We start from the raw sequence: 16,735 nt of genomic DNA, 5'->3' as shown, positions 1-16,735 counted from the left end.
ACAAGAGAAATGCATAGCTTAGTATTTAAAAATGAACTCTGCCATCAAATTACTCAAACAGAAATGAGAAAAAGATGATCAGTATCAGTATTGTTTAAGAGCCAAAGACAGGAAATGCACCAATGAGCTCTAAAACATTAAAAATAAGTTTATCCCTCTTTATGGATATTCACTCTTATAAATATGCCAAGGAGCCTACTTTTTAACAATGAGGCTCCCTGCATAAGCTGGCATATAGTAATGTTCAGAATTCAAGAAAAACAGCATTTTCTAGAAAGCCTGCTACTCTGTAAGTCATACATTATCACTTAGGCTCAGCAAAATTAGTTTTTTCTGGATGCAGTCCAATTTCCAGGTATTTCTCTAGTGCTGTAGCCACACCCGTACTTTCTTCCTCCATACGCTCCTTTCTTTCAGCTGCCTCACCCACCAGGGAAAATATTTCCTGCTTTTTTTATTCTTTCATCGAAAACTATCCCCAGGGAAAGATTGACTGCTTGAAATTTCTGTCAGGAAGTCATCAAACAAGAATGTTTGATTACTGAGTATAAGGATGGTTTTTAAAAAACTGAAATCTACTTTTTTTAAAAGGGCATTGTAGAGTACAAAGCAGATGGGTTTTCAAGTGCATTAATTACTTGACAACTCTGAATAAAGTCTTTCTTGCAGTTTAGCATTCCTCAGGGTTGTTCTTTGTAAGAAAGTTCTAATCCTCTTTTTGAGTTTCTAAAGAAGTAAGGCTGTCGTGGTTCTAAACAGTTCAGTCTGGCTGCAAGCCAGAAAAGGAGATGACTGCCTGTAAGTCTTTATTTCACTGAATAAAGAAAGGGCAGAGGCAGGGCTGTCCCAATCAGTCAGCTGGAAGAGGACAGTTTAGGGTCAGCATGGAGGCACAGAAGGAATAGCCAGAGTTTTAAAAATTAAAAAAAAAATTTTTTTTTTAAGTCTAAAGTGTGAAAATAAAACATGAGAGTAAGAAATCTGATGCTAAGTATGACTGATTAGAAAAGAGAATTATTAATATATTTTTGGTTATCCTAGATTAAACATTATTGCAATATAGACACTAAATCGTTATCTCAGAGAGAAGAGACCCATGATAATTTGGTAGCACTTCATTTGCTCATCTGTGACATCCTGGATTTCCGTTACTTGCCAGCTGTCATCAGCAATGTTTGAGAGCAACACTAGAGACAGAGGAAGGTGGACTAGGAATACACAGGATTAAAATGGGGAGGAAGTATGATGAACTGCTATTTAGTTGAGTAGCAGTGTGACAATCTTCTCTTTCAGGAAACTTGGTAGCCCTGACACATTCCAATTTTAATGTTTCTTTGGGAGTGTCAATCAAGTTACTGACAAGCAGACCAAAGCAGGCCCCAAAACAGAAAAAGTATAACTGAAATAAATACTTGTTTTTACTCAGGTTAAGGGGGGTAGGAGTGGGGGGGGAAGATACGATAAAGGATGGGCCAAAATAAAACAGATACGAATATTCAACTCCCAATATGCTTCTCCTTGAATTTCTTGTTAAGGCCAAGGAGCCATCTATTGAATAAACACAAAGAAAATATCTAGTTTGATAAAGGATAATTAGTCAAACATGATATTGAAAAATAAGGGACAAATAAATGTTTAATTTTCATTAACAAAGATGATGATGATGATCATAATGACAATAAAAACAACAGCCACCTATTTACTGAACACCTGCCACGAGCCAAGTACTACCCAAGTGCTTCATACTCTTCTTTACAGCACCACAGAAACTCAGCATTAACCTCATTTCAGAGATGAGGAAACCAATGTTCAAAAACGTAGCCATCTTTGTCAAAGAAAACAATACAGACATTGCTATGCTTATTCTTTCAACATATAAAAGATAATTTAAATGCAAGTGATAAAGGACTTTTTCTTGTCATTATTACTAAAACTATTTAAGTATCAATTTATTCTTTCATTTTTTCCATAGGAAAGCGATGCTTGACAATTTGTTTTTCTTAAGGTAAAAAAGTACAAATCAGAGTCTGGTTTGATCCAATTTTTTATGAACTTACAGAAGGATGAGAAGAGATGGAATGAAGCCTGAAGAAAAAACGCACATACATCTCACGGAATATCTGATACAGTTTGGAAGGTTCATGGTATAGAAAACAAAGTGGTGCAACTGAAAGAACAAGAAAAATTGATTGATAACATTGCAGAACTACTATAATTGAAAAGTAAGTTCACAAACACAAAGGATAAATATTTTATAGTAATAATATTCATTCAAGTTTAAAATCATATATATTCTTTTTTCATGTTGGAAAGGGAATATATGCACATGTAAAAACTGTCATTAAAAAATTTTTTTAATGGGAGTAAATTATAAAATGTTTTATAATCCCAACAGTAGAATAACACAATGGAACCATATAAGGGTATTAAAAATTCAAAGTAACTTTTTAAAATTACATAAAATCTCTCTCTTTTTAAATTGAAATAATAACAAAGTGACATCCAGGCAATTCATTTTTACTTTGTCCCACAAAGGATCTTTCAAAATTTTTAATTTTTGACATCAGGTGAGTAAAATATAAGATGATTTATGGCTAGCTTTTAGAACTGATGTAATTTGAAAATTAAAATTCTGATTAACAGGCTATTGGTCAACATTGGCATATCCCAATATGTTTCTAGATAGTTTTCATAGGCTTTAAGTAAAACAATTCTAAGAATTTATTTCTCTAATGAATTTTTTGTGTGTGTGATAACAATCTCTAATTAATTTGAATTAAATTATCTTTTGCACTGTTTGTGGCAATTAAGCACAGGTGGGTCAGCTCAACCAGATAGCCCACAGGTGAATGTCAGAAAGTCAGATTTTAAAATCAGATGCCAACCTGACAATATGATTCTTTCATCTGTGAACAGGCAGGAGCCAATGATGTATTTTGTACTCTGAGAACTGTTAGAAAATTTCAACTTCCTGACATCATTAACTGTTCTCTAAATTGCTCAAGTACACCTTTTAAAAACTATTTACTTGAAAAATGCTTGCAGTTGGATTATTAAAATAAAAGGATTAAAGGGCTTACATTTTATTATTAAAGGTAAAAATTTATATTCTTAACCTTGCTACGTTTTCTATTTTAAATTCCTCACATATTTATAAAAGAGAAATATGCTGGAACGTCACTATAACAACATGTATTATGTTATGAAATTTTGATGGCTCAAGAGAATAAAGCCAAGCGAAGCATAGTGCAAAATTCCCAGACACTCTGAATCCTCTTCGTTGTATGCTGGTTTTAAAACTTTTATATTATGTCATTCACCATGATGGTATGATGCTGAACACCCGAGGATTTGTTTTTTTTTTTTTTTTTTTACAAAGAAAAGTGTTAATTTACTGCTGATTCTTTTTACAAAGGTAAACTTTATATTTCTGTTTAGTCTAAAGGTTGGGGAGGAGGAATAGTTGGGACAAGAATCTTCAACAAGTTCATATGTAAAACAGATAAATGAAAAATTAAATGGCATTAAGGGATAGAGCATTCTCCTTCTTGCTTATCTTTGTGACGCTTCCTGCATTCCTCATTCAAAGACCTGTGAGGCAGAAAGGTGCTGGGGCACTCAGACCTGCACACGTGTGTGTCACGTGTGCTTCAGGACGCCCGCACACTTCAGTGTGACTGCTGCTCCGCACACCAGCCAGTCTGAAGAAATCAGGAGCTCACTCGGTGTTGTCCTTCCCTTTGCATGTTTTCTGATCTAGTATTTTTCAAAAAGACTTACGGGAATTAGTTTAGGAATTTCTACAGCTATTAAAACTAAATATCAGTGTGTATTTCTAATTTCTAGTGAATTAGAATATGGTAAACCACAGAACCATTTTCATGGTATGTTTAACTTCACAAGCAATCATCATCTCAGCAAAATTTTACTTGGACATATAAACAAATACCAAACCCAGTGTTTAACAGTTCACAGTAACATTGTTGAATGTGTGGGTGATGCAATATAAAGTGTGAGGTTCATGTTTAAATTTTCTAAAGTGTAATAAAACAGTGAGTATTTTAAAGCCTAACTTACCATACATTGAAAATCCATGAAAAGGGATTACGCCTAAAAAAAAAAAAAAGTATTTCATTTCTATTAGTATACCCACTGAATTATTTTTTAGGTAAACTTTAGGGGATTAAAACCAAAAATAGAGAGCTTTGCTATTTTTGCTTCAACTTTGTTCATGAATGTCAGAAAGACTTAGTGATGGTAACCAACGAAATGATGTGCTTTTTAATAGCTTTAGAGAAGCAATCAAGAGGTTTTCAATACATATCCGGTTAACTTTCTACTGATAAAGCTGAAAATTAAGACTATGAATATATGTGTTACAAAAACAGAACAAGGCAGATCACAGAACCAAGTTTAAGAACTAATGGTCTCAGAAAGTCAATAGATTAAGTCCTTCTTAAAACAACTTCAACCTATATATTAAATTTGTTAAAAGATAAGTGAGCATTTCAAGGTGCCTCTTGTATAGATATATTCCCTTTAAACTTAACAAAAGTTACATCATAGGATGTGATTTGGAAAAAACATTGGTAGGAATATGGTATAAATTCAGTGTAATCTTTGGCAAGAATTATACAAAAGAACACATCCATTTAAAAGAAATACTTGAAGCCTGACTTGGTGTGCTAAACATCTTGTCACATTCTAAGTGAAAAATTAGAACTTGGACAGCTTAAGTTCAAAACAGAAGTTCTGTAATATATACACCATATCTCTAACACAGTACTAGATCAGGCTGCAAACACAGAAGAAAAATGAGTTTAAAATTTTGAAAAATAGTACAGGAATGCTTTATTCATCTGACATTTTCAGAGGCAAAACCATGGTGTCGGCAGAGACTTTAGAGGTCATCTAGAGTAAGTCCTAACAAATGATTGTTCAGTCTCAGTCTAAAACACATTCAGCAATAGGGGACACATTAATTCCCATTGAAACCAGTTAAAATTTTGAACAGGTTTAATTTAGGGGGAGTTATTTCTCATACAGAGTCAAACTCTGGCTCCTAGTAATCCCCACTTACTACTCCTAGTTCTGACCACAAAGGTCAGAATTAGCCTAACTTATCTTCTATGGAAACTTTCAGAAACATTGGAGGACACGGACTGGTCTTTCCCCCACTCCCAACAGCATCACCACCAAGCTGGGTTTTCTGTGTGTGTGTGTGTGTGTGTGTTTTCTCGTTGTTGTTCTGAAACTTAATGAGTTCCTTTAACAGTTCGCCAGGTGAAGTGGTCCTGAATAGTTTCTCTATTCTATTCTCCTCTGGACAAATTATAGTTCACCACAGTCAAAGTGATGTGACGGAAGCCTTCAAGCATTTTTCTTCCCTACACAGCCTAGAGCTAAAGCAGAGCATACTTGTGCAGTTGTTTCTGACCTAAGTAAAGGGCTATATTCTTATATCTATTACATTTCCTCTTTGGTGAACCATTCCAGTTTGAGACAATCCCAGATCCTCGTCCTGTTATCTAATGTATTCCCTCTTCTTCCTGGGTGTGCATTGCTGGAGAGTTTGATAAATGCACTATCTATGTCCTAATCTAGAGCATCAACAAATGCTGAACGAGATAGAGGACAGGACTTGTCACTAGAGACCTCCTTCCACACTGACAGTAATCCATTGATCAACACCCTACTGAGGTGCACTAAGGGCACAGACCAGGTGTCAAGACAGACTTGGTTGGGTTTATATAGCTCTGTCATTTAAGAACATTGCGTGCCTTGTTTCTTAACTCCCCTAATTCTCCATTTCCTCATCTTGTATATCAGAGATAATACTAGAACTATATAAATGACTAAATGAGAGATAATGACTACAGTTTGGGCTGCCCAGGTGGCTCAGTGGGTAAAGAATCCACCTGCAATGCAGGAGATACAGGAGATGAGGTTTCGATTCCCAGGTCGGAAAGATCCCCTGGCGAAGCGCATGGCAACCCACTCCAGTATTTTTGTCTGGAGAATTCCCATGGACAGAGGAGCCTGGTGGGCTACAGTCCATGGGGTCGCAAAGTGTTGGACATGACTGAAGCGATTGACTACATGTGCATATACAACTATAGATTAGCCATTCATAAATAAAGGCAATTATTGATATTATTATTCACAAATTAACTCATATTTCTATGATGATTCTAGAAGTAATTTTATCAAAAGAGAGTATGAGGAAGACAAAATATTATTCTGAACTAGTATGCCAGGCCAACCACCTTTAAAATTTTGTGCAGCATCACTCAAACTTCATAAGATATAATTATCAGGATCTACCTTTTCCCATTTTCCCCTTGTCTTCCAGAACACAACACAGATTCATGTTGTTCAACTCTGTCTGAATCCCACCATGTTTATCATTTTCCTTATTGATCTCGATGTAATTAGCTTCCCTGTTCTCTCAGAACTGTCCTACTCTTCAAGCGCTTCACACCCAACTGCAGAATTCATTCCCCCCCACGCTGAGACTGATGCCACTGAAATAAATTATCTTGCTTGTCTGTTCTTTACTTCAAAGGTTTTGCACACCTTTCATCTTTTTTCTCATTTCCCTTTAGGGAGGTCTTTAGAGGGAGACATCTCCTTTCCCTTTTTCAGAGCTACCATCTTCACCTTTGTTCTTAATCCTGTTTCCTTCACTTTTTCTCACAGAAGTTAAGGTCAGATCTGTGGCTTGTCTATGTGTGGTCTCTGGGCTAAGAATGGATTTTACATTTTTGAAAGATTATTTTAGAAAACAATAAAGAGTATTAAGAAGTAGAGACTGTTTGTGGCCAACAAAATTTTAAATATTTACTAATTGGCCTTTTACAGGAAAAGTTTGCCAACCTCTGCTTTGGAATCCTGTCCCACCGATTTTCCTCCCCCCTCTTTTATGTTCATCATTTAATAAACACGTACTGAGTTTCTACTATGTGCCTGACACTGCTCTGAGATCTGGGGCTTACTTTTTATCAAGGACAGGGAAGTCATGATGAAATAAGAGCACGTATGTCAGACAGTGACAAAGCCGTGAAGAGGAATAATGGAGGCAAGGGCAGGGGGTGGAGAAGACAAGGCCGGGGGCGGGAGGCGGTCTTGAGAGGTACTGAAGCTCTGGAGGTGAGAGTCACCTGGGAAGGGGTGACCTGGAGGCCCTGGGCTTCACGTGGTAACTGCCATGAACCGGGATGTTTCCTGAGATGGACGGCCCAAAGGCAGAGAGTGGTGGCATCGGCTCTCACTCCTACTAGTGGGAGAGCAGAGGAAAGGGGCGGCTAGGTCTTATGGAAGTACTCCTCTCTCCAGTCTCTATTTTCACTGCAACCTTTCAGCCAAAGACATTATAAATACCTTCACTAATAACAAGAGGAGGAGAAAGAGGACTTGTCCATTTTTTTCCTGGACCTTACATTCCTGTCAAACAAATGTTTAATCTCTCTCCTCTTGAAGTCAAGCTTAATTCTAAAAACATGATCTGAATTAACTTCACTTCCTCATTATGTATCCCCAATTCCTTATAATCTGGTTTCCACTCTTCTCACCCCAACTCCTGATTGCTAACGTCTCCTCTGTTTGTGTGTCCTGCCCCGCAGCAATTCAAAGTCCCTTCTCTAGATTGAGCCCACCAGACCCCGTGCAGATCAGGCTCCTTGTCTCAGAAGCTTCTGCTGCTCAGTTTTTGGTTTTGTTTTGTTGTCTTTTGGGCTAGCTCTCCCTTCTACGCACTTCTTAAATATGGCTACTTTAAGACTCTCTCATACTTGTTTTCTCTTTCCTTCCACTAGCATTCTCCTTATTAACCCATAATTCAACAGTAAAAGCCCAGTTTCCTGCGCCTCCTTCTGGCCTGTCTAGTTCTGTAAACAACTCCTTGTCTCCCTAGGCTTTAAGGAAGAAAGCTTTGCTTTCTAGTCCTCCCTCAGCCCTTATACCTAAATGTGACTGTGTTCCTTTCTTGTCCCTTTACGATAAAGAAGGCTTAACTCTTCAGGATTCGGCCACTGTCTAACATAGCTTCATTTTTCTTCCCTACGAGCACAATTCTAATCCTGCCAAACTGACTACCACCCTTTCAGCTTCTGGACCTTAGGAAAAGGGCTGTAAATACTCCTCTACACTTGCAGCCACGTCCCAGCCCAACACCTTAGAGATTTTAAACAATACTCCTTCTAGAAAGATCCCCCTGACAGACTCCTACTTTCCATCCCCTATCACTCATTAGTCAGAACTCTTGTGTCAGCTGATTTCCCTGACTGATTGAGGTGCCCCTTCTCCTCTGTGCGCCTAGATAACCCTGCACAATTCTGGCTTCACTTCCTACCTGTGTATACTTAGGTTGCTTATTTCTCCTTTTTCCTTATCCAGTACTGTTCTTAGACCAAGGCAGGGGGACTTGGGAATAAGAGGCCTGTTATAGCCCTTCTCTGACTATACCCCTCACCCAGAATCCATGTCCCTCCTTTAGGACCACAACTCCAAGACTGATATCCCTAACCCAAAGGCCCTTAGCCAGAGTCCAGGGTCTGCACAGCCTCTTCAGTGGAGCCACTCTTCCAATGGATGCTGTCCTCAGGATGGAGAGGTGGTCATTTGTGGAGTATGTGAACAGAGCTTGGACCTGTCTGTCCAGGTACGGGGTAGAGCCATGGTAAGAAGTGGGTGAGAGATACCACAAGTTAGGAACTTCTGAGGAGTCTTAAGCATTCTGAATTTGAAACTCGCCTCCCAAATTGTTATAAAGGTATATTTTTCAAGACAAGAAAACCAAGTAGAATTTACTTAGCAGTTTATTAGCTTGACTTATATAGACTTAGAGTAGGTTGGCTTCCAATTGTACTGGGCTTCCCTGTTAGCTCAGTTGGTAAAGAATCCACCTGCAATGCAGGAGACCCTGGTTCAGTTCTTGGGTTGGGAAGATCTGCTGGAGAAGGGATAGGCTACCCACTCCAGTATTCTTGGGCTTCCCTGTGGCTCAGCTGGTAAAGAATCTGCCTGCAATGCAGGAGACCTGGGTTCCATCCCTGGGTTGGGAAGATCCCCTGGAGAAGGGAAAGGCTACCCATTCCACTATTCTTGCCTGCAGAACTCCATGGACTGTACAGCCCATGGGTCGCAGAGTCAGACACAACTGAGTGACTTTCACTTTCACTTTTCAATTGTACACATGGCCTGAACCCTCCAAGTTAGGAACAGACTTTCCTTTATCTGCAAAATGAGGACAATACCAGTGAAGCTGTAAAGATTAAATAAGAGGATGTATGTTACATGCCTAGCACAACACTTGATGCAAAGTCAGAACTTAACGAATGATGTTTTTGTTCTCTTATACTATATTATAATTACTTCTGTTTTTCTCTTCCAATGTAATAAATCACTTGAGTACAAAAACTATTCCTTATTTATCTCTATCCCCAGAGGCAAGCTTAATGCCCAAAATATAAAAGGTATTCATTCAGTGTTTGTGGAATGAATATATGAAGTCCTAGAGAATCTACCTCTACCGTTTTTCAACTGTTCACTTCCTTCCGACTGCCAGGACTGAGTTCAGGCTCTGATGAACTCTTACCTATAGTCTGTAAGAGCCTCCAAAGTGGTAACCCTTCCCCAAAACTCTCTGCCTTCCAACGAACTATTGTAATGGTTCAGGTTATCTTCTAAAATGTTGATGAGACCATGAAAAAGACCTCTATATCCATCGAGGATTTTCCCCTGACCATTCATCCACACACCAACTATTTGCTGAGTTTCTACTTACCCAATTAACCAATGTTTAAAAACCTACTCTGTAGCCTCTGGAGAAATTAAATTGAATATAACATTTTTTCTATTTATGGAATTCACATTCTAGCTTTATAATATAGGCTAAGTGTCTACAGAGTGAAATTCAAAAACTTTGATCTGGTCTTAACCATTCATGATGGCAATCTGAGATATATCTGCCTCTCCTTTGTCATCTTGATTCTGTACGTGCTGTGGTACAGCCATGCTAGATTACTCATCATCAGAACACATCATGCATTTTCATACTTTGATAGCTTTGAACTTTGTAATTCTGTACAATGAATTGCTTTAATGTCTATCAAAACCTTGCTAAGGATAAGTATAATCTCAGAAAAACATACCACAATCTCTTAATCCTAATTAAATGCTGATTCTTCTGCAAAAATTCTTATGGCACTTTGTTCATATTTCCATCACTATAATTTCACTGTATTTTGTATTATAATTAACTGTTAATAGATTGTTGCAGAGGGCAGTAAATATGTTTTATTCACCTTTTATGCATTTTATGGTGCCACAAACATGGTTAATAATGAATATACTTTTGCTGAATGTTGCTGTTGCTGCTAAGTCACTCAGTCGTGTCCGACTCTGTGCGACCCCATAGATGGCAGCCCACCAGGCTCCTCTGTCCGTGGGATTCTCCAGGCAAGAACACTGGAGTGGGCTGCCATTTCCTTCTCCAATGCATGCCTGCATGCTAAGTTGCTTCAGTCGTGTCTGACTATGCAACCCCATGGACAGCAGCCCACCAGGCTCCTCTGTGCATGGGATTCTCCAGGCAAGAATACTGGAGTGGGTTGCCTTTTCCTTCTCTCTTGCTGAATGAGTGAAGGGTAGATGAATAAGTAAATGATGAATAGAGAAGGGGCAGGAAATTTATTGGTCTCTAGTTGGGAGGTGAGGATTTTATTGTGGGCTTATCAAACTAGCTGGATAACTTTAGGAAAGTCATCAAATCTCATGAGCTTCACTAATTGGTTGTCATTAAAAGGGACTAATTGGAAGGCCTGATGTCATTGAAAGGACTGATGCTGAAGCTGAAGCTCCAATACTTAGGCCACCTGATGCAAAGAGCCACCTCATTGGAAAAGACCCTGATGCTGGGAAAGACTGAGGGCAGGAGGAGAAGGGACGACAGAAGATGAGATGGTTGGATGGCATCACCAACTCCATGGACATGAGTTTGAGCAAGTTTTGGGAGATAGTAGAAGGACAGGGAAGCCTGCTGTGCTGCAGTCCACAGAGTCACAAAGAGTCAAACCAGACTTAGTGACTGAACAACAAAAAAAGGGACTAAGACGGTCTCCAAAATATCATCAAACTCTAGAATTAACAATTATGTCTAGGGCAAATATAGAAAAATTTGTGAGATCTAAGGAAAACTGAATATATGAGGATTGTATTATGAGAATGGTAACATTCTTTACCAACTTAAAGGTCTTTTAAGGACTTCCCTATAGCTCAGATGGTAAAAAAATCTGCCTGCAATACAGAAGACCCAGATTCAATCCCTGGGTCAGGAAGATCCTCTGGAGAAGGGAATGGCAATCCATTCCAGTATTCCTGCCTGGAGAATCCCACGGACAGAGGAGACTGGTGGGCTATAATCTGTGGGGTCGAAAAGAGTCGGACACAACTAAGCAAGTAACACTACTACTATTACTACTACTAGTCTTTTGCTTTCTAAAAACAAAAAATTGAAAACCAGATTAGATACACGCTGAAGGTCAATATTCTTAATGACACTATAGCCACCAGCTTTAGTTCAAGGGAACACTTGCTGCTGCTGCTGCTGCTAAGTCTCTTCAGTCGTGTCCGACTCTGTGCGACCCCATAGACCGCAGCCCACCAGGCTCCCCCGTCCCTGGGATTCTCCAGGCAAGAACACTGGAGTGGGTTGCCATTTACTTCTCCAATTCATGAAAGTGAAAAGTGAACGTGAAGTTGCTCAGTCGTGTCCAACTCTTAGCGATCCCATGGACTGCAGCCTACCAGGCTCCTCCATCCATGGGAACACTGAGGAGGGCCCAAAGATGAGTTTTCTTCTTTAATCTCTCCCTCTGTTTATATCTTTGGTTAAGTCTCTTTTTTCTCTTGTGAATACCCATCTTTTTCTATCTTGCCTAAATACAGCTTTGTTTTCTTTTCTTTTCTTTTTTTTTTTTCATATTGACACACTACTTTTATTGTCTCTAAATATAATTATGAGGGTGATTTCCAAGCATTTGGTATCAGTCTCAGCTCTGCAATTCCCATTTTCTTTTCTTTTTTTTTTAGATTTTTTTAAACTTTACAATATTGTATTAGTTTTGCCAAATATCGAAATGAATCCGCCACAGGTATACCTGTGTTCCCCATCCTGAACCCTCCTCCCTCCTCCCTCTCCATACCATCCCTCTGGGTCATCCCAGTGCACCAGCCCCAAGCATCCAGTATTGTGCATCGAACCTGGACTGGCGACTCGTTTCATACATATTATACATGTTTCAATGCCATTCTCCCAAATCTCCCCACCCTCTCCCTCTCCCACAGAGTCCATAAGACTGATCTATACATCAGTGTCTCTTTTGCTGTCTCGTACACAGGGTTATTGTTACCATCTTTCTAAATTCCATATATATGCGTTAGTATACTGTATTAGTGTTTTTCTTTCTGGCTTACTTCACTCTGTATAATAGGTTCCAGTTTCATCCATCTCATTAGAACTGATTCAAATGTATTCTTTTTAATGGCTGAGTAATACTCCATTGTGTATATGTACCACAGCTTTCTTATCCATTCATCTGCTGATGGGCATCTAGGTTGCTTCCATGTCCTGGCTATTATAAACAGTGCTGCGATGAACATTGGGGTACACGGAAATAATTTTAAAAGTTCATCTGCGTCTAATCATGTTAACATGTGAAAGAAAAACTAAGCAAGAAAAATAAGTTCATCAATAGAGCCATATCTTGATACCTTACAGAAATAGAAATATGTATTATATCCTTCTAAAAACTAAATATCATACAGTATATTATAGCATATATGTGGAATTTAGAAAGATGGTAACGATAACCCTGTATGCAAGACAGCAAAAGAGACACAGATGTATAGAACAGTCTTTTGGACTCTGTGGGAGAAGACAAGGGTGGGATGATTTGAGAGAATAGCATTGAAACAGGTATATTATCATATGTGAAACAGATCGCCAGTCCAGGTTCGATGCATGAGACAGGTGCTCACTGGTGGGGAGCACCAGGTTGGTGCACTGGGATAACCCAGAGGGATTGGATAGGGAGGGAGGTGGGAGGGGGGCTAAGGATGGGGACCACATGTATACCCATGGCTGATTCATGTCAATGTATGGCAAAAACCACCACAATATTGTAAAGTAATTAGCCTCCAATTAAAATAAATATAAAAAAATAAAAACAAAAACTAAATATCAAAGCCAGGTGCTATTATACAAAACCCCTATATTCTCATTAAAAAACACTTTTTACTTTCTTTGTTCAGTACTGCAGAAACATTTGAGCAGGCAAATTAAGGTAGAAAACAATGAAGATGTTACTATCATTATCTTTGTCTGCTACAGATAATAATTACAGATGTCCTAAGTGTAGGAACACCTTAATCAAGACAGAGCACTTTTCATTATGAAGCATAGAGTGAATAAATTAGTCAACTGCCAAACAGCAAAAAGGAATGCTGTTTAAGATGACTCATGATTAATCACACTTTTACCACATTTCCCCCAAGTTCTGAAATCTATAGTTGGTGTATAAACAGCTAGGTTATAAGATATTTGAGGCAAGGGCCACAATTCATACTCAGTATTATCTTCAGCATCCAGCATACAGTGTTCTACAAGTGAGATGCTCAATATATGCTGTTAATGATGGGAATTTAAGCAATTATAATCATATACTTATATATGATATAAGATATATATATTATATATGATATTAAATATATATCACATACATATGAATACATATGTATACATATATACATATCATACATGTGTACATATAAATATATATCATATACATATATTAAATTATATCATATGATATATTATATATGATATAGCTTATATATGATATTAACGTATAAGATTCATTTATCAGATCAGATCAGTCCCTCAGTTGTGTCCGACTCTTTGCGACCCCATGAATCGTAGCATGCCAGGCCTCCCTGTCCATCACCAACTCCCGGAGTTCACTGAGACTCATGTCCATCGAGTCAGTGATGCCATCCAGCCATCTCATCTTCTGTCGTCCCCTTCTCCTCTTGCCCCCAATCCCTCCCAGCATCAGAGTCTTTTCCACTGAGTCAACTCTTCGCATGAGGTAGCCAAAGTACTGGAGTTTCAGCTTTAGCATCATTCCTTCCAAAGAAATCCCAGGGCTGATCTCCTTCAGAATGGACTGGTTGGATCTCCTTGCAGTCCAAGGGACTCTCAAGAGTCTCCTCCAACACCACAGTTCAAAAGCATCAATTCTTCGTCTCTCAGCTTTCTTCACAGTCCAACTCTCACATCCATACATGACCACAGGAAAAACCATAGCCTTGACTAGACGAACCCTTGTTGGCAAAGTAATGTCTCTGCTTTTGAATATGCTATCTAGGTTGGTCATAACTTTCCTTCCAAGGAGTAAGCGTCTTTTAATTTCATGGCTGCAGTCACCATCTGTAGTGATTTTGGAGCCCAGAAAAATAAAGTCAGCCACTGTTTCCACTGTTTCCCCATCTATTTCCCATGAAGTGATGGGACCAGATGCCATGATCTTCGTTTTCTGAATGTTGAGCTTTAAGCCAACTTTTTCACTCTCCACTTTCACTTTCATCAAGAGGCTTTTTAGTTCCTCTTCACTTTCTGCCATAAGGGACATGGACATCACCAGATGGTCAACACCGAAATCAGATTGATTATATTCTTTGCAGCCAAAGATGGAGAAGCTCCATACAGTCAGCAAAAACAAGACCAGGAGCTGACTGTGGTTCAGACCATGAACTCCTTATTGCCAAATTCAGACTTAAATTGAAGAAAGTAGGGAAAACCACTAGACCATTCAGGTATGACCTAAATCAAATCCCTTGTGATTATACAGTGGAAGTGAGAAATAGATTTAAGGGCCTAGATCTGATAGATAGAGTGCCTGATGAGCTATGGAATGTGGTTCGTGACATTGTACAGGAGACAGGGATCAAGACCATCCCCATGGAAAAGAAATGCAAAAAAGCAAAATGGCTGTCTGGGGAGGCCTTACAAATAGCTGTGAAAAGAAGAGAAGTGAAAAGCAAAGGAGAAAAGGAAAGATACAAACATCTGAATGCAGAGTTCCAAAGAATAGCAAGAAGAGATAAGAAAGCCTTCTTCAGCGATCAATGAAAAGAAATAGAGGAAAACAACAGAATGGGAAAGACTAGGGATCTCTTCAAGAAAATCAGAGATACCAAAGGAACATTTCATGCAAAGATGGGCTCGATAAAGGACAGAAATGGTATGGACCTAACAGAAGCAGAAGATATTAAGAAGAGATGGCAAGAATACACAGAAGAACTGTACAAAAAAGAGCTTTACGACCCAGATAATCACCACGGTGTGATCACTGACCTAGAGCCAGACATCCTGGCATGTGAAGTCAAGTGGGCCTTAGAAAGCATCACTACAAACAAAGCTAATGGAGGTGATGGAATTCCAGTTGAGCTATTCCAAATCCTGAAAGATGATGCTGTGAAAGTGCTGCACTCAATATGCCAGCAAATTTGGAAAACTCAGCAGTGGCCACAGGACTGGAAAAGGTCAGTTTTCATTCCAATCCCAAAGAAAGGCAATACAAAGAATGCTCAAACTACTGCACCATTGCACTCATCTCACATGCTGTAAAGTAATACTCAAAATTCTCCAAGCCAGGCTTCAGCAATATGTGAACCGTGAACTTCCTGATGTTCAAGCTGGTTTTAAAAAAGGCAGAGGAACCAGAGATCAAATTGCCAACATCTGCTGGATCATGGAAAAAGCAATAGAGTTCCAGAAAAACATCTATTTCTGCTTTATTGACTATGCCAAAGCCTTTGACTGTGTGGATGACAATAAACTGTGGAAAATTCTGAAAGAGATGGGAATACCAGACCATCTGATCTGCCTCTTGAGAAATCTGTATGCAGGTCAGGAAGCAACAGTTAGAACTGGACATAGAACAACAGACTGGTTCCAAATAGGAAAAGGAGTTCGTCAAGGCTGTATATTGTCACCCTGTTTATTTAACTTATATGCAGAGTACATCATGAGAAACGCTGGACTAGAAGAAACACAAGCTGGAATCAAGATTGCCGGGAGAAATAATAACAACCTCAGATTCATTTATGAATAAGCAATTAATATATAATTATAAGAGGCTCTCAATAACTCCATGTTGAAATTACAAATGGCCCACAAAGTCATACAGACATGAATTTGGGTCTTGTGTATCTCCAGGAAAGTTACTAACACTCTGAGTCTCTATTTTCATTTTTAGAAGTGAGGTTAAATAATACTACCTTCACTGGGCTGTATAGTACTAAAGCACCAGTGAGTTAATGTATTCAAAGCGCATCACAGTATAGTATATAGTACACAGCCAGTGCTCACTAATTATAGTATATTTTGTACTATAAAGGGAGAGTACCACACTTGCGCATCAGCTTAAACCTAAGAAAATCTTTCTTTCATCAGTATTAAATAGAGGTTCACTTCTGCTTAATCAAGATTAACCTGGGCTTAAGATTCCAGAAAAGTGTACATAGACTGCTCTGTTGACAAAGGATAAAGTCAGATTCTGACACACAAAAGTAGGAGGCCTAAGAAGCAATGAATTCATTAACACTCTAGGGCACATACCACCTAAAACATTTCTTTGATCTCAAAGCCTGTCATGTTCTTGGCCAGTTTTTC

General features: G+C 38.7%; 1 protein-coding gene across 4 annotated transcripts in view; it reads right to left on the bottom strand.

The window, feature by feature from the left end:
• TBC1D19 (TBC1 domain family member 19) overlaps positions 1-16,735 on the bottom strand; it is a 156,256-nt gene that overhangs the window by 20,079 nt on the left and 119,442 nt on the right. For all 4 annotated transcript variants that reach the window (NM_001076938.1, XM_024993412.2, XM_015471566.3 and 1 more), the window contains 2 exons: positions 4,078-4,110; positions 2,058-2,167 (listed from right to left, as the gene is read on the bottom strand). In NM_001076938.1, the coding sequence (NP_001070406.1) occupies positions 2,058-2,167; positions 4,078-4,110 (143 nt within the window). The remainder of the gene's footprint in view (positions 1-2,057; positions 2,168-4,077; positions 4,111-16,735) is intronic.

This window comes from Bos taurus, chromosome 6 (assembly GCF_002263795.3).
Source record: "Bos taurus isolate L1 Dominette 01449 registration number 42190680 breed Hereford chromosome 6, ARS-UCD2.0, whole genome shotgun sequence".
In the NCBI taxonomy this organism is placed as follows: Eukaryota; Metazoa; Chordata; class Mammalia; order Artiodactyla; family Bovidae; genus Bos; species Bos taurus.
Note: the sequence above shows the minus strand (reverse complement) of the source record. Positions and strands in the feature narration are given on the sequence as shown.